Here is a 22,286-nt window from a genome sequence, read left to right as displayed (position 1 = left end):
GTAAATCTCTGGAGCGATTGATTTGTGGCCCTTCGTAAGAGGTATTTGACGTCTGCAATGCCTCAGTTGTCCCCTCGTTGGTTGCTGAGGACATGTCTCCGGCAGCAAAGATGATAAAGGGAGCCCCAGGAGATGGTTAATAGACGATAGAAGTGCGACACGAGGAGTGAAGAATTAGCACAATGGAAAGCGGCGAAGGGCATGCGGCACGGCACAGCACAGCACAGACGTCCGAATGTGGCTTAGAGATGACCCAGCCTCATCCGAGGCGTGTGGCACAGGCGCCTATTCTACCCTAACTTAATCTTTAGATGGACATGCAGATCGTCGAATAGTGCCATAATGTTGTTAAAGGGATACGAGTGGCTTCAGATCGTGCCTTGTAGCTTAACTTGCCTGCGCGCCGCGATTGTAAATTCGATAATCGGGGATATTCTGTCTAAGCCTTTCATGGAACGTCTGCGAACCATGGGTGCGCCAACGCCTCATGAGCTGTCAGTCGCCGATTTGGATCCATATTCATCATTCGTCCAATGAGGTCCCTAGCTTCTGGCTCAACAATTGACCACTGCGCGAATGGCAAGCGAGAATTCTCTTCGTTGAATCCCTCGGCTATTACAGTAAATATCTGAACCCAGGGACTCTCGCCGAGATGCTTGAGCAAACCCCCGAACCCTTCGGGGTCACAGAAATAGGATATTTGGCGTTCGAGAACAATGGCCAATTTGTCCTCTCCCTCGTTGAGTTCATCGTCTCCCACTGCAAAGATTACTCGCTTGGTGAGGGCGTAGATACACTACCGGCTCAGTAATTAGTGAATCAGTGTAGGATGGAGCGAGACTCACCACAACGCCAAATGAGAATATATCCGATGGTTTATGTACTTGGCCGGACGCATGCGCCTCTGGACTTCGCCACATCCAGTTTCCGACTTGCCTTCCCTCGATAACACAGTCATCGGGTACGTAGGCAGCATCCTCAACATCGGCCACCTGTACCTGTTCAACTACCACTTCGCCACTCTTCTCATTCCACTCTACCATGATATTATTCGCCTTGATGTCAGTATGGACGATGCCCTTATCATGCGTCGCGGCGATCCCACGCAGGGCGTCGCGCAGTATTCGCTTTGTCACGGGTAGCGGGTTATCTTTCTGAACGAAGCCCAGAAGGTGATCCTTAAGGTATTTGTCTACGAACATGGATTTGTCGGGGATAGAGTCGTCTGAGACACGGACATAGTGAGAGTAAGGAGAGGTCCGGATATCGTCGAGCATGTTCTGGAAATACTGGAACGACTTCGGCTGCACGCTTTTCAAGACGTACTTTTGGTCCGCGGATCTACAATGGAATAATTAGTGCCTTTAGCTCATTGCTCAAGAGTTGTACGTACTCACGTAGCAAGATAAACGCGGCCAAGGTCAAGGGGCATGGGCTTTTCCTGGAGGATTCGCTCGACAACATAACGGCGACCGGACTGGCCTACTGCTCGCACAAGTGCGGACATGGTGGATTCAATCGCGGACGACACGGCAAGGAGGCCGTGGGCTCAGACGTAAGCAGGGTAATCTCTAGGGAAAGGAAAAGCGTGTTGGCGACGAGGAAAGCGCGAACTGCGATGGAACGCAGGTTCAAAGCGCTTGATCACGTCGGTCATATAGAAAAGAAGGGAATAATCACGTGAATATAAAAAAGGTACCCGGTCGCAAGGTGGACGGGCGTTGGACGATGACGGGGTAGCGAGGTAGGCGCGTAGAGGTGCTCAGTACGGTGGACGCGAAGGATGGACGTCAAATCGATCAGATCCAAGCTGCCTTCGACCAATAAGAGCCGAGACTCGCCGCAGTACTTCGTAAGCGCGTTTTCTGTGCCACCCGGCCCAAGCTTCTTCACACTCGCAAGCATCAACACCTCAGATCATTCCCATAAGTCTGACATCGCTCTTGACATTTGTTGCGAGGCACGCTTTCAATCCGAGCATCGACGCTATCTAGAAATCGTGGCTTCCCCACCCCGATCTGTGAAGGAGGTGCAGGCTAATCTAGCGATCACCCATTGACTTCTTTGTTACTATGTTGCTTACATATTGTTGTAGAGAATCTGAACATCCGTCTGATATGGACAAGAGAATGCATTACACTGCTTACGAACTCGACGCTGCTGGAGTTGTTATCGAAACGCAACACCTTGTCAAGAAGAAATGAGGGAGGTTGCAGACAGACCATCGTCACTCTGTACTTTCGATGTCTCTGTGGCTTTCCTTCTACTTGCTGCAAATATTCCGATGTACACATTTGTTGTCATGTGCTACATCAAGGCGCCCGCACTTTACAGCCTTGACTTTGGAGGAAGTGTTCGTCTCATACATGTGAGGTAGGCATGTGCCGGTTGTGGTCTATTTCATTGTTGTCGGATTTATCTCGAATGTCATCACATGCATCGCATCCAATTCTCGCTTGATTGAACGTGCTACACAACGAAAGCTCATCGCCTCCGCATAGATATGTTTCTATGACTCCACTTTTTATTTGTCCTCTAATTCCAAAACGTCAGCAACTTCAATTAATATCACACTTGTCGTACATCTTGATAGAAAATCACAATTACATTTCTTAATATACAGTATACAAGAATGCGCAATAAACCCCTCTTAGTATTTGTTTCGCACCTTCATTGCGCGAATATTAAGAAATCAAATGTTTATCTTCCAAAACTTTAAAGATGTAGTAGTGAAGTATTACCAGTGGTAAAGAAGGGAAGTGCTCCTCTTAATTAGTCCATTTTCGCTTATTGTAATACAAATCAACAGCTAAAATTCTCTAGATCCACATAGATTGGCCGCGGTCCACCGACCATATATGTGTAGCGTATATGCTCTAGATCACCACATTCACATCTATTCGGAAATCTGCCGTCAGTCAATATTTTTGTTCTCAGTCGTCGCATGCCTCCTAATCTTCTTCTCACTATTTCAACTCCTCAAGTTCTCAAGCAACGTATTGCCCAAATAGTACATCTAGCTATCTACACCACCCATATCACCACTCTTAAGAAAACGCCTCAGTACAGGCACGCTAGGTACATGGTTTGCGACACCCCTGATATGTTTTGATAGAATGGCTGTTCTGGGCGATGGTTTGCAGTTCCTATGTTATATAGCTGCCTCGAACGGGTCCTTCTTCTTTGCACCTTGTTTTTGACGCTGGGTACTTATAATGTATAGGATTCCGACTGTGTTAGATAAGGAAAAAGGTGTGAACAAACGGGAAAGTGAGAGGGAGGTCGGCCATTTTAGCAGAATGGCACACTCTACATGACAAGGGCGGAGAACGCTCCCTAGAAAGTAGCTTGAGCTTATAAGGCTTACAAAACTGTATGGGGCCCTGATTCGTGACCCGGGACAGATTTGAGGCCCCTCGCTAATACTTGACAGTTTCTAATGAGGTATATCTAAGACTGCGCCGCAGCCGGTGAGTAAGGGTGAGCAAGGGTGAGCAGACCTGAGGAGAGCTGAGCCGAAGCTGAGCCGGGCCTGAGCCGAACTCAGCTACTGCGGCATATGGTCACGTGAGCAGATGGGTTAGGCAGGGTGCAGATTGGGGTGTTGAAACAGGAAGTTCTCAAATTTCTCTAGGCGGACGAGAGACATCCAACACAGTAACGTAACGAGGCATTAGAGCCTGTCAAGGGTACATGGTCATCTTATCTGCTGAGTAAAGTGGCTTGCAATGCCTCGAACACACGACAAGGGAGTTCAGCTTGAATGAGTTTCTTTTGGTGGAGGCTTCATTGCAAGCATGCAGGACCAATGATTGAAGCTTTCCAGGGTAGTCTTCCCGAGAGTAGGTAAAACGTTCTCCATGGTAGCATTAAAGGTGGCTCCGCCGTAAGACTTCGAAATATACAGTCGCCGACTTGATCAAGACCCCTGAAGTACCTACCATGTCGCCTGCCGCCATGTAAGCTGCAGAGCCGCTAGGATCAAAGACGAAACGCGACCCTTTCTCTACCATATTGCCAAGGCCACTACCTGTATCCTGTACAGCGGATGTTGACCAAGATGTGGTGAGAAAATCCAGGGACAATGTAACCTAATCATGCTTCTGAACGAGCGGCGAGGTTTAAGCAATACGAGACCTGGGGGAAGACCCCAAAATAATGGCCCTGTGAGATAGGCGAAAGCCTAGGGTTTAGCGCAAGGGAGGATGACGGAGTGGAGTACGGAGTAGGAAGTCCTGTCACTCAACTTTTTGCTCGTGGACGCAGACAGGAGGAAAATCCTCCACAATGCCTCCACCGCAGCAACTACCAGCCGTCGTCTCACCGTCTCTGCTCGCATCCCTCCGGGACAATGCGCAGCTCCCTGCGCATGCCTGGTACGTAGTTGCCGGGGTCACGCTGTCGGCTATCAACCGACCAGAAGAGATTCCTAAAATTCTCACGTCTGCCATCGAGCATGGGGTAGGTCCTAAGGAGAGCGGCCCACCAGCGCACGCTGAGCAGTTGCGCATCGCGCGCAAGTTGCGGGAAGGATTGATCAAATCGTTAGCGGTCGTGGGAATGCCAAAGGTGCGCACGTAATGGCTACTCAAATTGCCACCCCCGCCCGATGTAAAGCTTTCCCTGAGTGAAGAGAAATCCACAGACTATCAATGCCCTCTATGCGCTGAAGGAAGCGACGCCGGCATCGCTTCTCGACGAGCCGTCTGTAGCAGCGCCCAGCGCGCGCCCGGCAGAGGTCTACTCCACGCCCACCGCGGAGATCCTACAGCGTGGCCAGACGTACTTTGAGCAAGTCTATGGCAAGGTAAGCGAGCGGGTAATGGGACAGATGGACAGTTCTGGGACGGAAGACCTGGGCGTGGTGGCGCGGCTGCTCTACGGCTATGTGCTCAGCAATGAGAGCGTCCTCACAGCAACCGAGACCAGCTTTGTGATGCTGGCAGGGCTGATCCCGCAAGATGTAGGTTGAGGCACATTCCGAGGGCCTAGAGCGCCGCTGATGGGCCGATGTGGGCAGGTCAATCCGCAGTTGAAAGGCCATCTCAGAGGAGCTCTCAACAGTGGAGCTACCATAGAGGAAGTGCGGGCGGCACGTGAGGTCGTGATCCGCATCTGTGAAGCCGCTGGGATGACGAGGCTGGATCCAGATGCCGGCCATGGCTGGGGTTGGCGAGAGGACGTTGAGAATGTCTAGATGTTTCCAACTGTTGCAGGTGATTGTCTCGTCGGTAAAGTAGTCGGCGATGTAGAAGAGCCGGATTTGGTCAACGGGCCCTGGCGTCGGTTAGGTATGTAGCGCTGTCGGAACCTTGGAAGTGCTCCAATGCACCAAGAGGAATATAGATAGGATGTAAGGTTTATTACATTGTGAATCAGACTGCATGTAGCTGCCATGTTTAGTACTAGTCCTCCACTACATTGGCGAGATTCGGGACATAATGTAACAACTTGTCACACCATGAAGGGTATAATCTTACAGCAATGCTTCTCTCAATGGGAAGAATGTCGTTACATAAGGTCAAAGGGTCAGTTCACACTTGCTGGACCCCGTCCGAGACCCTCCGGTCAATTCAGGTAAACTAAGGCGTAATGTAAAGTATAGTAGGCACTGCACTATAGGATGTCGTAATTTTCGAGCCGCCAAGGTCCGTGCCCCTCTAACGTTGCGAAGAGCCTCGAGCATGCTAAGCATAGTCAGAGTACGAATTGACACTGTGGGCAGCTGTCTCGCCATCAGAGAGGCCAGCAATCAATGCAATAAGAAATGCCGCGACGCGGTGCTCGGTAAACGTGGGGGGGAAAGCTGAGGAGCTAGATCCAGAAGGACCGGCTCCCTTGGAGGCAGAGTCCGGGAATGGAATGGGCATGCAGCAGTGGATTGAACATCTGTCACATGGCTATCGCTTTCGGTGTGTCCCGTGTCTATTGCGATCCTCTTTAGGCGAAGGCTCCACGGTTGACTTTCGGTGGCGTGCTGAAGCCGGGCCTCCCCTCACGGCATCTGCCATCCAGAACCCTACCAAGGTTGAGGAGCCGGGGGCCCATCGCGTTCCAAGTCCCGAGTGTCTCCATGTGTCAGGATGTCCATGCGTCAGGATACGCGATGCACCGATCGTGGTCTCATGGGGATTCTGGCCCGATCTCTGGGCGGGCGAGGGGACGCCCGTCGGCAAGCCGCACACGGGCCGGTAGAGACTGGACCCTAACTTTGCAAGCGTCTAGGTAGTCTCCTGTGCAGTGCCGGCGAAGCTTGTTTCCTGCCCTCACCGTGCCCCAGGAGCCATCTCGCACCGAGCTGGCGGCAGTCGCCCAGATGCTGGCGGTGAAACGTCTCACACCTCCAGTCCAGCCTAGTCAGATGCTCGATGCCCGATGCCCGATGCCCGAGGCGAGCAGTGCGAGAGGCCGGCCAGAGGCACAGAGACGAGCCGCTCGATCAGGTGGGCTGGTGATGCCGCAGTCGCCCGCGATCTTGATGCTGGCTGCATCCTTCAATAAGGCTCGCGACATCGCGGGAGCCGCATCGACGGCGCTTCATCCAGCGTCTCGCTCACCCTGGCGCGTGTCCACCACGGTCCCTGTGAGAGGGCGAGCCCAGAGCCAGTGGATAGCCCCTTGGCTGCGGGAAGGATTCAAGCCAATCCACGCCTTTGGACCACCCCGCCCACCACCCACACCTTTTGCGGGGGTAAGACGGTGTCACCGCCGAGCGAGTCTGCCTTTGCGGCCTCGCCGATCCAGACGGTCCCGTCGTCGCATGCTTCTTCACGCCGGCGACTTGAGCCAACGTCGCTTGCGATGCGATGCTATCATGCGTCAACCATGGTTCCGTCGTCACTCTGCTCTATCGCACCCGCTGGCGACGAGGATCAACCGTGGCACGGGAAATTTGGCCCAAGCCGCCCATCTGCAGTCCCCAGGAGCCAGTTGCACGGCGCGGGCTTGGGACCGCTGCCTTCTGCCGTGCTATCACCACCACCAAGACCATTGGCACCGCGACCCAGCAGCATTCTTGGCGTCCTGGGGCGTCCTGGTCCGCAATATTGGTACTCTCCCAAGAGGTGCCCTCTGCGGATCTCCCGTCCCCTGGCTGTCGGCGCGCCATGCCCTCACTGCTGCAATCCTGCCATTGTCGCACCTCTGCGAACTTCCAGAAGCGGCTCGCACCACGCAGCACGTCAATTCGGGGTCCCTGGTCTCACAGAACTCGACCAGTCGTGGGCACAAGTCGACATGGTGAAGCGAACAGCCAGGGCAGCAGAGGTCGCGACCGCAGTCTTCGGGCTTCAGCAGTCCGGCTCTGTCACTGACATGCCACGCATGCCTCCTGCGTCCATGTGGCAGCACATGCTCCAATGCGTACGTATCGTGTGTCTCAGACCGTGTCATTATCGCGATCGAACCCCTGAGAGCAGCAGAGGCTGGGTGGGGGAGCATTTTTGAAGTGTTCCAAGGTTGGCGGCGGGGCATTCCTCCGCGCTTACTGCTAAGATTGTCGCCAACGACTCGACCTTGCGCTCTGGGATATCTCTCGTCCAGGAGGCATCACCAATCAGCGCGGGCAGCAGCATGTGCTCGACTCACTGCGAGACATGCCGGCCTCCTGCATAACTTCAAATTTGCTGTTACTCAGGAGAGGTTCGTCAGGCCGCAACCGCGACTATATGCCCATCACTACCGGGTCTCATTTGCAGGGCAATCGCAGTAGCTATCATTGCAGCGCGGGACTTGCCGACCAGCAACAAAAAGCACAGTCAAGTGTGCTGGGGGTGCAGGCCAAGCAATTCAGGGATGACTGGGTCCATGTGGCCGTGCGAGCCATCTCAGATCACGCATGTCATTTGCTTGGGAAGCGGCCGCATGTTCCTGGGCGCCACAGCACGGCCCATTAGGTATATTTGCTGGCCCTACAGTATATTTAGGCCTCCACTGAGGCGGTGCCTGCAGCGCACCGCCACAGCCCTCCTATACTAAGAGCAATTCTACCCGCCACAGGCCCTGCCACCACTGCCACGGGAGTATTGATTCACACGAGATGCAGTCACTCCCGACGTATTCGGAGATCAATGTGACGGCCTCATTATGTACGCGAAACCGGCATCCCACGACGATAGCCCCCAACGCCGGCTCTGGTCCATCTGCGGCCAACGGGTTTGGAGGAGAGGGCAGCCGAGAGCTGTCTGTCTTTCGCAGGCGACCAGGTCATCAGGGCCAGGGCGGACGGAAGGTTTACTCGCAGCGCTACTCTGGAGAGTTCGCCGACCAAAGTGTCAGATGGCTTGAAACGCGTGGTCCCTGCACTCCACGGCCGGTGTGATAACGGTCCTACTGAGAGCTAGAGGCGTAGGGCGGCGTCCAGTCGATCCGTCCAGCGCTGGCGCCGCTCTAGAAGCGCTTGAGGGCGTTTTCTTCGCCTCGACTTGCGACGTGCGCGAAATGCCTACTTGCCAGATCGCTATATACCAATCGGTCAGAAACGACGACTTCACATGCCGCGCTGCTGGGTTGGAGAGGGGAGTTACATCTGCACAGCACGTCATGGCACCCAATTCTCATGCATCTGCGAGCGGGTTACACGACAGGAGCCCAAACCGGCGTGCAGCCATGTTCCGGCCTGGGGAGCACAATAGCAGTAGTCATCGAGCAGCCGGCGGCCACCAACCTTGTTGACACCCAACACTCCTAACAAAACGGCGCCGTGATGGCCAGTGAATGTATAGAGAGCGGTTCAAGCACATTTCACCAGACATGCAAGTCTACCGGAGCAGATCTATCGAGGCCTTAGCGAGGTCAGTTCACGGGCTCCCCAGGGGCACCGCTCCGCAGGATGACCTGTTCCCAGCGAACTGTGGCGGGACGAAATGGCCGAGTCTGACAGTCAACAACATGTCGCTGAGACTGAAATCTCGACTGCACGCTGCCAGGGCCAACGAGCGGGAGGGCCTCGAGATTGGATCGCGGCTGCCCCCACCTGCCGTCATCATCATGAAACGGCGAGATGGCGCCGTGAGGCTCGAGGAACTGCAGCCGGGACGGCCTGTGGTGTTCGAGACGCGCCGACGCCAACCCACTACGCTCTCGCGACGACACCGTGACGCTGTTATTCACACCTGTTCGCGGCCAGTGCGCGGGCGGTGAGACGCGCGCGCGATGACGGCTGGTGGGACATTCCCCACGATGGCCAGCGTCATGATGCGAAGCCGCTCGTGGTGGGCCACAGAAGCTTGAGCGGTGACTGCGCCTCTGCTCGGAAGCCGTGGCTGTGCCGGCCGCTTTCATTCGCGTGTGGGGGCCTAAAAATACACCACTCTCCCGAAGCATGCTGGAGACAGCCGGCTCAGCCACGGCATGCCGCACCATGATTCGGCGAGCACGCGAGGCCCTCGACTGCCTCCGCCCTGGGCCCGGCGTCAGCGACAGCGGCCACTCACAGCACAGGAGGCCTCCCGGCGACGTGGCTCGCAGGCCTTGGCTCCTGGGCGTTGCTCCCTACCCGAGCCTGGCGGGCCCGGCTCGTCGCTGGGATGGCAGGGCCCGTGGGACAATTCGGTCGACAGGGCGCCGTCCAGAACCAGTCGCGCGCCCGCTTGACATTTCCCAAAGCAGACGGCGTGTGGCAGGCATTCGGCGTGCATGGCGTCGCATTGGGCCCCAGCTGCAGGCGGGCCAGGGATGCGCCTGGGGATTCACCGCTCGGCTTGGGGGGCAGCACGGGCGCTGGGCCATCGGCGCGCGCGAAAGAGGCGGAGGGCCCGCCGCTGGGCGCGGTGAAGATTGTCTTTCTTATTTTCCTAGCGCGCCCTCTCTGCCACCGCTGCCACCTCACGCCGGGGCCTCCACGCCGGCCGTCCACAGGGTTTCGGCATGCCGGGGCGCTGCTGCGCATCCACCTCCACCTGGGCCATCGAGGGGGCTTGCACACCCGTCTTATATCTTCGCGACGCTCCCAGACTTCGCCCCCTCAGAAATTCCAGGCCCCGATCAGCATTAAGACCTCCGCTTCAGGCCTCCCTCGAGCTCCAGGTCCCTGATCCTCTGCGCACCCCATCGCCTCCCGCCGCGGCCCTTCGTCCCAACGGGATCCTGCCGCCCGCACCCCTGCCGACGCGACTCTGCTCCAGCACCAACCCGACGCCGATCGCATACCACGCTCTCGCGAATTGACTCGACCGCGGACGCAGTGTCCCTGTGCCCGGATAGCCGCGTGCTAGCCCTGCCCGTAAGCTTTGCTGATCCGCTACCCTCAGATGTATATCACCACCTCAGGCCCGATGCTAACCCGGCCCCAGGAGCACACTGCTTTTATCTCCGCCTGCGCCCACTGCTCTGCTCGACATGGTCTCGTACGCCCAGTATCCGCCCACCATGCAGCACGACTTCGAGCTCTATGCGACCCAGGAGCAGCAGTTCGACCTGCTTGCTACCTCACAGCCCGCCTACCTCCCCACCTCCCAATATCTTGACCCGTCTTTCAGCGCACCCTTCGACGCGGCCTCGCTGCATGCCTTCTCTGAGGCCCCGCGCTCACAGGACCTCCGCTTCCACTACGATGCCATTGCCCAAGGTGTGAAGCCCAACTACCAGCAGCAGCAGCAGTACAGCCCAGCCGGCTCGCCCAACTCCGGCGCGCACTCCTTCGACATCCAGCCTCCCCATCTCTCCACCTCATCCGAGTCGGGCGCCTCAGTCTCGTCCTCCGCCATGGGCTCCCCCTCGCTCAACCCGCAGTACCACGACCAGCCGTGGGGCAGCGTCAACGGCCTCGGTCTCGCGCCGGGTATTGTGCCGAGCACCTCTGGCTTCGACTACGACGGCTTGGTCGCCACTGACAAGTATGTTGGTGAGTCTTATGAACTTTCTTCGTCAAGGCCGCGTGTCTCTTCATTTCCGTTTTCTTGTGCGTCTTCTGCTGTTTCGTCCAACTCTTTCGTCGATCCCATGCGCCAGAACACATCCGGACAGCACACGCCTGCGCTTCAAACCCCTTCTCCCAGGTCGGAGAGCGGCTTCTTCCAGACTCCGACAACGCCGGCTTCGGCTATGCCTCCAGGGCCCCTCTCGATGCGGCGGTCTCCTTCGGGGAGGAGGAACTCTCTGCTGTCGACCGAGCTGCTCCGAACCGACATCCTGGATTCGTTGCCGGACACATCTTTTTCTTCTCCGGTCACTCTTCGCTCTCCTTATTCTCAAAACAATCTCAATTTCATTCCTCCTCTGGAGGCATCTTGTCGGTTTCCTTCCTGTCCACCTCTTCATTCGTTCTCGCGTCTTTTACCATCACTCGTGGAAATAAAAACTAACGTCTCTTCTCCAGACCCTACCTTGATCCAACCATACCCAACACAACTCAACTTCCCACAATCACCATATCCCGCCATCCACACCACTCCTTCACCGCGCTTCCCCTTCATTGAGCAGCCGCCATCACCCGCCCCTTCAATCGGCTCCAACCACAGCCACCACGCCGGATCTCGTCAGTTCAAGAAGGGTTCGCAGTCGCCTTACCTTCACACTCAAAGCTTCCAGCCCTATCACAACGGCTTCAACAGCTCGCGACGGCAATCGAACGCCTCGATGCACTCGCATCAATCAGTGGCAAGCCGAAAGAGCGGAAGCAGCTACGAGCTCGACGACGAGAGCAGGGAGAAGGGCCTCTGCCCGATCCCGGAGTGCGGCCGTGTCTTCAAGGACCTCAAAGCCCACATGCTCACTCACCAGAACGAGCGACCGGAGAAGTGCCCGATCGCGACGTGCGAATACCATTTGAAAGGATTCGCGCGAAAGTACGACAAGAACAGGCACACCCTGACCCATTACAAGGGCACCATGGTGTGTGGCTTCTGCCCAGGCTCCGGCTCCGCCGCCGAGAAGAGCTTCAATCGGGCCGACGTCTTCAAGCGCCATCTCACTTCCGTCCACGGCGTCGAACAGGCACCGCCAAACAGCCGCAAGAGGTCGCCATCAGGCAAGAAGGCCTATACCGCCACGCAAGAGAACCTTCGCGGTACTTGCTCTACCTGCAGCGTTACTTTCAACAACGCGCAAGACTTCTACGAGCATCTCGACGACTGCGTGCTGCGCGTTGTGCAGCAGGCAGACCCGAGCGAGGCCATCAACCAGAAGCTCCTGTCCTCGGTTGCCGACGACCAGGATGTGGTGGAGACGATGGACCGCAACGGTCTGCAGAGCGCGGGTGATTACGCCGTGCCTGCCTACGACGAGGACGAGGAAGAAGACGAGGAGATCGACGTGGATGATGAGAACGACGACACATACGGTGTGCGGCGGTCGCGGTCCGGCAAGGGTGGCATCAAGAACACCAAGAATTCGCAATGACAGCTAGCACATCCCCGGGGTGTCGTTCCATCGCACGCCGGGGGTGGTACCAACAACAAAGTGGCGAAGACCTCTGGTGGGAGGGGTCCTCGGGCCGGGCTGACCTTCTCGAAGGGCGGCGTGACCATGACGGCGTCCGGGCGCAAGAAGCGCAAGAACTACCCCGTTTCATGGGGTTGCGCCACGGACAAGATGAAGATGAAGAAGCGGGTGCTGTGTGTGTACGACGGCCCGCGGCGGCTGTGGAAGGACGACATGATGCTCGACCAGGAGTTTGAGGTCCGCATGAAGCTGCCCGATGGCAAGAGCTACATCACGGACCTGGATGTGCAGACGCTGAAGCGTGCCGAGGCGCTGCATGGCGCCACGGCCGAGGAGAAGGGACCCTGGGTTCCGGACAACATCCACGACCACCGTGGCAGCGATCTCGAGGAGTTCATGATCTGAGACGAGAATCCATGGTCTACCAACATGATCTGGGAAAAAAAGTTTTAACGCCTTCGACTCCATAATACACATACACTGAGACGATACTGTTATGGTTGCTGTACTTTTATGGATGGGCCCTTGCTGCCCTGCTTCTTCGATACCACCTTCTTGTCTTTTCTTTTTGCTTTCTTTAACTTCTTTCCTGCTTCTTCGTCTTTTTGTTGTTTAGTCTTGTTTTCGTCAAAGCGAGCGCGAGCTTCGATACCACCTTATTTTTTTTTGGGATACAACACTTGGATCTATGGATATGTTGGATGGGAGGCAAAGGCTGTGTTAAAACATGCCCATGGTTTTACGACCCTCATGGTTCCCTGGGGTTTTTGGTTCCTGTGCGCTGTCGCTTTTCTGCGAGAATGTAATGTTTATGATTCGAGATGCGGGAGATGCGCTCCATTGAAAGCCGTGCTGGGCACTGGTTGCTGGGTGGGCTGGTATAGCGTAGTTTCTAAACCTTATTGAACCGCTCTTCGAACAGGTTGACGACTTTTGATGCTTGATACTCGTGACTGGGTGAAATGGAGATTTCTGAAATGGCTTGTATTTGGAAAGATAATGTACAGGGAGAAGAGAGTAGATTCAGTTGAAATTGATGATGTTGGGATATGATCGTTAACTGTTAAAGAAAAGCCCGGCATACTGCCTCGTGACGATGGTCGAATTTGAGTGAATAGAATGCAGAGATGGAGCCTTGCACAGAGGCGGAGCCTTGCGCAGAGGATACAGCCTTGCCAATTGGCGTGGCTTTGATCAAGTTGAGATGAAAAAGAGAAAAAACCACTCAGCTGAGGATGTTGGTTGGCTTCGTCGGAGCTGGAAGATTAGCGGTGAAGTGTACTCCTTCTCTGGACGCCATTAGCAGTTACCAGGTCGAAGCCCGCAGGCCGCAAAGGACGAGGCTTGGCAAACACTGAAAAATGTGAGGTGGATGATAATAAACACTCAGCTGAGGACATGCGGCTGCCTTTATTGAACCCGTAAGACTAGCGGTGAAAGTGTGTCTGCACACCACCTACGTCAACTTGTGACAAACCCTCCGAACCGCCTTCATCCCCGTTTTTGTCCGGGACGGAAGCAAGCAGCCGCTGCTGATGTGGGAGCCCTTCTCGGACATAGGTAAGGTGGAAGGCCGGCATTGACAGTGCGGTCGGCTCGTGATGGCTTCTTGGCGCTCGAATTAAGCATCAAGTGACGAGTGTTGCAGCGGCTTGGCAGAGTTGCACTGCTGATGCCAGCGTTGCCCGTTTTCCGTATCGCGATGCTGCCCCGATGCGGGCGTGGGGCGAGGCAGCGGTTGGCTAGGTTGGGGTGGTTTAAGGATGGCGATGGGGTTGTGGCGTGGAGAGTTGAAGGTGGCGGGCCAATGGTGGATTGGGGAGGGCGCCACTGGATGCGGGTACGAGGTTGATGCTTACGGGATCTTGAAGAGCTGAGGTTTCGGTGGCTGGATGTTTGAAATTCTGCCTCCGTGTGGTGGACTTGGTGCGGAAACGGTATTGGATGTTGGAAATTGATAGGTTTTATATGAGATGCATGAAGCTAGGCCACAAATTTGGACACGCCGTAGCTGTGCTTAAGTACCACTGTTGGCTGAAGCTGCCCTGTCACGCAGCCGGCCTGTGAAGAGTCTTCGAGTGCCAACTGATGTTCAGCTGTGTCAAGCGTGTCATCCTGTTGCGGGTTTTGAAACCTCATGTAGGTGCCTCAAGCAGTGTCAAATGATTGTGCGGGCTTTCGACAACGCACTGTATCAATCTGGCTTAGCCAGACCACGTCGTGCTGTTTGTAGACCTAGACGTGGAGAGAATTTTGGAGCGATGCATACTCAACCCTTTTGGCTTCAATCGCTCGCTGTAGCTCTTCTTGAGTTTCTACTTGCTCAGCCGCCTTTGGCTCATTTCTTACGAGCAGATTTAGGGTATTCGTAAACACCACTTCCAGAACCCTACCGGTAAGTTCTGCAAGTCCGCATGGCCTTCAGGAAGTAGACAGTATAGGGCCAGAATACACCGAGACTAAACCCATTTTTTTGTTTTAGAGATCCTACCCACTCGTCGCTGACGAGATATCAAGGCAACACGCCTTGAGGACCGGAGAGCAGCCCAAACGGCTACATCATATCACGACTAGAAACTGTACCGATGGCGTGATTGGTATTTGACAATATTCCTAGCCAAAAAGGAGACATTGAGCAGATGCTGACGCAGATAGCTGTTGCTTCTGCCATTTGGAGGTACGCAAGCGAGGTCGTTGAAGAAACGGGTGGGATCCATCGCGAACTGAAAGAGTCGCTCTTCGCCCTTGACAGGGACGCAGAGGGAGACTGATTTTGCACGTAGGGTGATGGATTGTGTGCAGCTGATCGAGCGCCCGTGATGCGTGAGATGGTTTGTGGCTTGGATATGAGTTGAGCCGCGGGCCAGGAGGTCCAAGCGCCTCCTAGCCTCCCCAACCTGGCCGCGCAAGACTCACAATTCATGTCTACTCTCACAAAGCTCCCTAATTGCCGGACCTTCAACTCCATCATTGTGCTATCGCCGCCATGGAGGGCACCACGCCGCCGACCGTCACGCCGCCGAACGACACGCCCGATGGCGTCTGGATGCATGGCCCCGTCCAGCTTGCCCGGGGCAGGGCCGCCAAAGACCCTCACGCTCAAACTACCACGTACAACGTCGCGTCCATGGACGACTTCGAGACGTCGTTGCGCCAGTATCTGGCTAGCCCTCCCGAGCAGCCCGAACACGCCGAGTGCCAGCTGTCCTTCTGGATAGGGACCAGCTTCATGGTCTCGATGACTCCCAGTCAGCAACAACAGCAACAGCAATCGTCCCAAGCCCCCCCTCCTCCTCCACTGCCTCAACAGACACAACAAGCCCCCCAAGGTTACCAACCCGCCGCTGGTCTCGATGGCGCTTATGGACCTGCAAACAACGCGTTAATGCCTCCTCCGCAGCCGACGCAGCACATATCCAACCCTTCCACAGCCTTGGCCATACCACAAGCCTCAGGGCAGAAGACCAGCTTGAGCATACTCGAGGCGTTGAGTCCGACAAACGATCCCAAGGAGAAGATGAGAAAGCAGAGAGCTATTGCCAAGACGTGTGTCGAGTCCATACAAAGGACGGACGGATACAGGTACAGTTTTCACAACTGCTGGAACAGCAGAGAGGATGACAGCTTCCGCTTCTCATACTATTGCAACGACTCCTTGTTGAATAAAGATCGTGCTGCCAATGGAAAAGGCGCCAAGTTTGGTGAGAATTCCCCCACTAAACGCTATCAGCCAGCGTCCAGCTAACACGTGAATAGGTAAGAGGGCTACGAAACCCGTCTACGACTGCAGAGGCGTACTTTCCGTGAAATTCTCGGCCGTGAAACAGACGTTGGATGTTTTCTACAAGCATATCCCCATACACAAGACGTATGAAGAGAGAGCCCCCCCGCCACGCAAGGATTCCAAGCGGAGGAAATTTTTGGAGGTCCACAATCCTGAAGCGTATGTAGAGTATACGCCCCTATCATTTGTTGCAGTTATGTGTGGTCAGTCGAACTATGACGCTGTCGTGAACGTTAGTTTTGAGGCAATCAAAGGCCAGAAATGCTAACTGAGTATAGTCTGGCTAGAATCGAGCAAAACCGAAAAGAGAGGCCGCCGCCTGATCCCAACGCACCTCTGAAACCAAAGAGAAAGAGACCTAAGAAGAATGACGAGGCACAGAAGCAGACTGCGGCCAACTCCATCGAAAGTGACTTGAGAGCACAGAGTCTTCGGTCTCTCCTGGAATTGATTCGTCCTGATGACGCACCTGGTATCATTCCAGAAGAACCCCAGCCGAGCAATCAGCCACAGCCACAGCCTCAGCCCCAACCCCAGCCGCAGCAACATCAACAGCAACAGCCACAGAGGAGGGCAAGACAGGTTTGCGATATGTGCAAGGTCAAGAAAACAAAAGTAAGGAGTCTTCCATGCCACAATGCAGTGATCCGGTTACTGATATTTTGATAGTGCGACGGTCTCCATCCAGCTTGCAAGTCCTGCGAAGATAAGGGTCGCCCATGCAATTATTCAGACCGCACACCAGATGAGATTCGTCAACTACATCCAGAGCTCGTCAACAAAGCCCCCCGAAGGCAAAGCACCCAAGCACCTCGAGAAAGCGCAGGCCCTCAGTCTGGCATGTCAGAGCTAGAAAAACTCAAAGCAGAACTTGCGGCAGCCAAATCCCGGATTGGTCAGCTAGAAGCCGAGAAGAGTCGTCCTGGCAGTGAGACGAATACACCAGCGCGCACGACGCAGCCAGAGCATTCGAATGCCAACCAACCGGCCCCACCGCAGCAAATGCACACGCATTATCAACCCGCGCAGGTGTATCCCCCCCCTCATCACCCGTCTTACACGCCCATGAATCGTCCTGTGCAGGCCCAAGCTGTCCCGCAGCCAACTCAGTCACCAGTCAATCAGCAACTCCATACCCCGACTTCGGGTGAGTCTTTCTCTCTCCATCACTGGATCTTCCCGCACGAGACGCCACAATTCGCTTCAATATGGCAACGATGACGAGACTAACGTCTCTTCATAGCCATAACGGCTGGTACGGAAAGCGATCCATATGGACGAGCGGCAGACGTCCGCTGGGCTCCATTCTTTAGTTTTCAACCGCAGACCACTATGACAACACAGCCACAGCCACAGCCACAGCATGATCAATGGGGTCACGCAGCTAGAAATTCTGGCGTATATCGTGCTCCCATGAATTAGGTGTGGGCGTTGATGCCAGATCGGGTTTACCAGCAGATTCTATCAATAAGGCATTATGCAGGTGGTGTACTCTTTCTGTATTGTACATTCTCCGACTTGGAGATGTTCTAATGAGAGGTAAGGTATTGCTGGAGGGGTCTTTCTACTCGGTCTAGTAAAGTATCTACTTCGAAGTAATGGGAAGGAAGGGCTTGCGGTTATCTGGGAGGATATGGACTGTCATGTATACCCAATTTTCAAACTTATTCCTATTGTCCTTTCTTCAACGGCAATTCTGCTCTATTGCTGACATTAATGATGGTAGCAATGCTCAGAATGCGAAAGCCTCCTTGGGCCGTGAAATACTAGAAACTTAAAATGGGCAGCATAACGCGACGTCATCGAGCTAATTGTAATGCGATGTATTATAGCTCCCCTCCGTGATACATCAAACCACATCAACTGGGGTGCGATCGGGACTTCCCAGCCACCAGCACGACGTGGAGCGAGGATCGTTTCCGGCGAATCCTTCGTGCGAATGAGGCCCTTGTACCGCCGAAGGGCTCCCCTGTCAATCCTGTAACCCTTGTCATGTCGTCTGGTCACCCTTTTGCTCTGCTAGTAAAATTAGTAGAGTGTGTGACTACGTGAACGGGTCGTGATGTCTATGTGTGAAGAAAAAATAGCGACATATGTCAATTGGCTTTAAAATCAGAGGCGTGTCAGCACCACCCATCAGAACAGATACCATGGAGCATCAGCCTAGGAAACAGAGCTCGTGTACATAGTATTGATAGGCATGTCAAGCTTGCTCCTTGAAGTAGGTCAGTCATTGCTTCCAGGGAGGCGCTTGTCCGTGACGATTTGAGCGACGCGTGGCCTTCTGAGAGCAATCCAGAAGAAGCTCTGCCTATCTATTATAGTTATCCTAGATCTATACGAGAAAGTGCCCTTGTCGATGAAAACTGCAAGGCTCCATCACGTCAAAGACCAAGACCAAGCCTCCTTCTCCTGTGACGCCATTTCGTTATCGATAACACCCCCAGCGACTTTGTCTTAATCCAACCTTAACGTTACCCTTTTCCATCACAGCCATGGCAACCTCACAAACCGCCCTTCCTCGCATTGCAATAACGTTCTGCACGCAATGTCGCTGGATGCTGCGTGCCGCCTATGTCTGTCAGCCCTCAATGGCTTTCACTGCCGCCAACCCTCGAGCTCGAAGCTGATGTGTCTCCCTGGACCCATAGTTCGCGCAAGAGCTTCTTTCGACCTTCTCCACGACGATTGGCGAAGTTGCACTGATTCCGGCCACCGGGGGATTGTTCACTGTTGAACTGGTAGGGAACATACTGGGGAACGAAGTGCTACGGATGGCTAAGCGGGGATTATTAGACTTACATCCCGCTCTCTACCGCCCCTGAGGACTCGGAGGATGCACCGCCATCGGACGTAAAGGCTACAAAGGTTTTGCTGTGGGATAGAAAGGCTGAAGGCGGATTTCCGGGTACATGGGACATCTTGGCGGCGATGTGTGGGAACTTTGCAGTTGCTAACGCTGGTACAGAGACCAAAATACTCAAGCAGCTGGTCAGAGACCATCTAGACCCTAAGAGAGATCTCGGACATTCAGACAAGCACGGCAAGAAGAAAATAGAACAAGGAGAGACCCCAAACCCCACACCGGAAACTGCGACACAGAGTCAGGAAGCAAATGCGCTCACGACAGGAGTAGCAAAGGCCAAGTTGAATTCAGACGGGACAGTGTGCGAAGATTGTAAATGAGAGATTGCCTATACCCAACTCGACAAGATGAGATAAGAGTCAAATTAGAATACATGAAACCCAGATGGATACCGTCAAGCTGCTTACCACGTTGAAGTATTTAAGCTGTTCTACGACTAATTAGGGCCACAGAGCTAACCATGAACATAAACAGAAATTCAAACATCTGATCCACCTCCCCCCTTTGCTCTCTGGGCTAATGCGAAGACTTCTATTAACATAAAAATCGAGTATCTACAATCTAAGCATATATGTGACCACTGCCCACCAACCCAAATCAGTGTCCACTCTGAAGATGAGGCCCAAGAACGACGGACTGCAGACCGCGAAACGGTGGCCGCATCTCTCTCGTTGCTCCAAGGCTTCCTGAAAGCTTTCATGGTTACACTTCCTGCAGTACGCAGGGATGCGTTCATTTACTCGGCCACGCGACGGCGCCCTCGTCCAGAACCCGACACCTGTGGGATCATTCGTCGAGCCCTGCTCATTAGGTAGAGCATTAGGTTGGCTGGAGTAGTAGAGCCCGAGCCCAGCGAGGCATGCCATGGCTAGTATCCAACGACAATTCTTGGGGATCTTGGGGCATCTTGCGGAGCTTCCCATGCGCGGATATGTCGGGCTCTCTCCCCCCCGAGTCGTGTGCGATGGTGCCGGTGTGTCTCCCAAGAGGAAGGCTCTCACGATCGCTTCGGTATCGAGTTGTACTTCTTCCTCATTCTGGAGCGTATCCGGTTGGGCTACTTCTTGAGCAGTAGCCGCTGCTTCTGGGATATCTCCGAGACTAGTAGTTAATTCCAAGGTATGAGGCTGTCCAGTTGACACCGGTGTCTCTTCCTGCACTATCTCGTTGCCAGTCTGCGCACCTGTCTCCGACCTAGCTTCCCTGGGACTGCCTCCATTGCTACTGGTTGGGGCCAGGACTGTCTGTTCGGGATTCAATTCGCCCTCGGACAAAGGTGCCTCCTCTTGGGTTTGGCCGCCTTCATGCGTATCCGTCTGCTTCCCGTCTTCCTCGGGGATATCTTCAAGTGTATTTGTAGGCTTGATTTCATCCTGCGGAAGCTCAACTTGTCCTGGCAACACCAGTGCTTGTCTCCCTACGTTGTTTTCTTCTTCCAGGTCTATATCTGGCTCTTCCGTGTGAAACAGCCGACGGGTATTTCGTGAGCGCGCCTGAAATGAATACCTCGACCCACTAAGTATAGGCTCATCATCACTACTACGATCCGAGTCCGTGCCATCATCGAGTTCGTCTTCATAAGGATGATTTCTTTGCGATTCATGCGGAAATGCGAGTCCTTCAGCAGGCCCTATCAAAGCTTCAGGCTCAAGAGATTCACCGGGTTCGCTCGGTGAAACCAAGTTTCCTTGCATCTGACGACGTTCTTCAGAGACAGAGTCTGGGACCACAGCCTGGAGGGGTACGTTGCCGGCCGCACGATCTCTCAGCTCAACCTTCAAGGAAGAATGTATGGGGGCTTTCGGTACATATCCAGGGCGCCCTGGCAAACCTTCGTCGCTGTCCGACAAGAAAGTTTCATTCTCTATCCCTGGAGATAGGTCCGAGTCTTCTTTCCAAAAATCTGAGGAAGTCTCTGGCTCCGGTTGTGCCTCGATGGGAGAGTTGACTTGCCGCTTGATGTTTTGCAGGAACTCCAGCGCCTCGTTTACCCGGTCACATACTTTCCTAAGGAGGACTATTGTCTTCTCAATCTCCACCCTTGTCGACTTATCATTTTTCTGGCCGAGGCGAGTTTCGAACAGGTTTAAGACCTCCGTGATATTCTCCAAGGTCTTTGTGGTGCAAGTCCGGATAGAACCTCGATGCCTGGCAACGACCTTGCTTGACACCGATGAAAACTACGAGTGTTAGAAAGGAAGGATTTGGGGCTCGTGAGTAGACTTCTTACTTTATTCTTTTGCTGCCTGGCAGCTTCCCGGACAAGCTCCAGAGCCTGTAGCAGCTTCGCGGACTGATTCTGGAGATGGGCCATGCCGTTGCTACTGTGCATAGAGAGCTGATCATTGACTACCGCGAAATCGTGGAAGTCCGCCTCCGAGCTTTCGAACAAATCTTCGCGCCGGGACAGGATATATTGGCGGGCTTCTGAAACCTGGTGGCTCGTCTTCACCAGCCGATCCACGAGAATGCTCATCAGGTTCGCGGCTGTTGTGTCCTGCTCTTGTTAGCGACATCATCAGCAAAGGGTCTTGTCAACATACCTTCAGATGTAAAAGAGCAACACCGCCCGCAGAGAAATCCTCCTCATCGATATGATCGTAGGAGGAGCTGCCAGAACTCCGCTTAGACTTGAGAGAGTTAGTCTCCTCGTCATTGTTTTCTCCGGTCCCGTTGTCCCCCTTCTCGCTCCCCCGTTGAGAGGGAAGAGGTATCCATTCCGATTCCAGGGAACCGTGTTCCGAGTCAAGGTCTTTCTCATCGACTTGGTCGTGCTCTATGGGAACGCTTGGTCCAAAACCGATGTTGTCCATTATATAGTCATCCACATTGTTGTTGTCAACTGCGGCCGCGTCCATGGACAGGGTGGGGAATATGAATTGAGGGACATTGTTGGCTGTCATCTCATGCGGAATGATGGGGCCGGAAGAAAAAGAAGAGGTTGCGTTGCGACAAGCCTTTCCGGTGGTGGAGGGGAGCTGTTGAGCTCCTGGAGAAAGAGGTGGGCGTTGCGGGCGTAGGAGGTGGATACTGGGTGGCGGTGGATGGTGTGGGTGTTGAGAGCGATGTCGTAAGAAAGCAGGGCAGAAATGAGAGACGCTGGCGTAAACACGGGGAGCTTGCTCGAGTCCGCATTCAAGTGCGAGCAGCCCTGCCAGTGCTGCTGGAGAAGCCGCTCGCCTGTGAATTCATACGGACGAGTAGTGCCGCCTGTACGCAGGCCGGCATTGGTGATTCATCTAGCTACTGCCACTT

The 22,286-nt window shown here is 54.5% G+C and overlaps 8 protein-coding genes across 8 annotated transcripts; 6 read left to right on the top strand and 2 right to left on the bottom strand.

Annotated features, from left to right (window-relative positions):
- Nucleotides 1-228: 228 nt before the first annotated feature.
- Nucleotides 229-1,759, bottom strand: BDZ99DRAFT_408650 (kinase-like protein). The gene is made up of 3 exons (XM_033716517.1): nucleotides 1,398-1,759; nucleotides 846-1,341; nucleotides 229-796 (listed from the first exon to the last, which is right to left on the bottom strand). The coding sequence occupies exons 1-3, from the start codon at nucleotides 1,505-1,507 to the stop codon at nucleotides 449-451; spliced, it is 954 nt and encodes a 317-aa protein (XP_033581989.1). The 5' UTR covers nucleotides 1,508-1,759; the 3' UTR covers nucleotides 229-448.
- Nucleotides 1,760-1,900: 141 nt separating this feature from the next.
- BDZ99DRAFT_458973 (uncharacterized protein) lies at nucleotides 1,901-2,648 on the top strand (the record flags this gene model as incomplete). Its single annotated transcript, XM_033719053.1, has 1 exon — nucleotides 1,901-2,648. A coding segment is annotated over exon 1 (172 nt), but the record flags the coding sequence as incomplete, so codon positions are not given.
- Nucleotides 2,649-4,287: 1,639 nt separating this feature from the next.
- BDZ99DRAFT_472377 (uncharacterized protein) lies at nucleotides 4,288-5,197 on the top strand (the record flags this gene model as incomplete). The annotated part of the gene is made up of 3 exons (XM_033721779.1): nucleotides 4,288-4,569; nucleotides 4,646-4,963; nucleotides 5,021-5,197. The coding sequence occupies 3 exons, from the start codon at nucleotides 4,288-4,290 to the stop codon at nucleotides 5,195-5,197; spliced, it is 777 nt and encodes a 258-aa protein (XP_033581987.1).
- Nucleotides 5,198-6,083: 886 nt separating this feature from the next.
- BDZ99DRAFT_472376 (uncharacterized protein) lies at nucleotides 6,084-7,614 on the top strand (the record flags this gene model as incomplete). The annotated part of the gene is made up of 4 exons (XM_033721778.1): nucleotides 6,084-6,191; nucleotides 6,242-6,443; nucleotides 6,503-7,362; nucleotides 7,543-7,614. 4 exons carry the CDS (start codon nucleotides 6,084-6,086, stop codon nucleotides 7,612-7,614), a joined length of 1,242 nt encoding a protein of 413 aa, XP_033581986.1.
- A 1,137-nt stretch (nucleotides 7,615-8,751) lies between these two features.
- Nucleotides 8,752-12,786, top strand: BDZ99DRAFT_515783 (uncharacterized protein; the record flags this gene model as incomplete). Its single annotated transcript, XM_033725005.1, has 4 exons — nucleotides 8,752-9,137; nucleotides 10,293-11,230; nucleotides 11,318-12,282; nucleotides 12,454-12,786. The coding sequence occupies 4 exons, from the start codon at nucleotides 8,752-8,754 to the stop codon at nucleotides 12,784-12,786; spliced, it is 2,622 nt and encodes an 873-aa protein (XP_033581985.1).
- A 2,581-nt stretch (nucleotides 12,787-15,367) lies between these two features.
- Nucleotides 15,368-17,587, top strand: BDZ99DRAFT_515782 (uncharacterized protein; the record flags this gene model as incomplete). The annotated part of the gene is made up of 5 exons (XM_033725004.1): nucleotides 15,368-16,082; nucleotides 16,138-16,324; nucleotides 16,444-16,780; nucleotides 16,835-17,312; nucleotides 17,409-17,587. 5 exons carry the CDS (start codon nucleotides 15,368-15,370, stop codon nucleotides 17,585-17,587), a joined length of 1,896 nt encoding a protein of 631 aa, XP_033581984.1.
- A 1,073-nt stretch (nucleotides 17,588-18,660) lies between these two features.
- Nucleotides 18,661-19,558, top strand: BDZ99DRAFT_566929 (uncharacterized protein; the record flags this gene model as incomplete). Its single annotated transcript, XM_033727636.1, has 4 exons — nucleotides 18,661-18,741; nucleotides 18,817-18,906; nucleotides 18,962-19,447; nucleotides 19,506-19,558. 3 exons carry the CDS (start codon nucleotides 18,661-18,663, stop codon nucleotides 19,349-19,351), a joined length of 561 nt encoding a protein of 186 aa, XP_033581983.1. The 3' UTR covers nucleotides 19,352-19,447; nucleotides 19,506-19,558.
- Nucleotides 19,559-19,585: 27 nt separating this feature from the next.
- On the bottom strand, nucleotides 19,586-21,934 carry BDZ99DRAFT_549468 (uncharacterized protein; the record flags this gene model as incomplete). The annotated part of the gene is made up of 3 exons (XM_033726956.1): nucleotides 19,586-21,211; nucleotides 21,262-21,528; nucleotides 21,575-21,934. The coding sequence occupies 3 exons, from the start codon at nucleotides 21,932-21,934 to the stop codon at nucleotides 19,586-19,588; spliced, it is 2,253 nt and encodes a 750-aa protein (XP_033581982.1).
- Between the last annotated feature and the right edge of the window lie 352 nt (nucleotides 21,935-22,286).

This window comes from Mytilinidion resinicola (genome assembly GCF_010093595.1).
Source record: "Mytilinidion resinicola strain CBS 304.34 unplaced genomic scaffold BDZ99scaffold_3, whole genome shotgun sequence".
Classification (NCBI taxonomy): Eukaryota; Fungi; Ascomycota; class Dothideomycetes; order Mytilinidiales; family Mytilinidiaceae; genus Mytilinidion; species Mytilinidion resinicola.
Note: the sequence above shows the minus strand (reverse complement) of the source record. Positions and strands in the feature narration are given on the sequence as shown.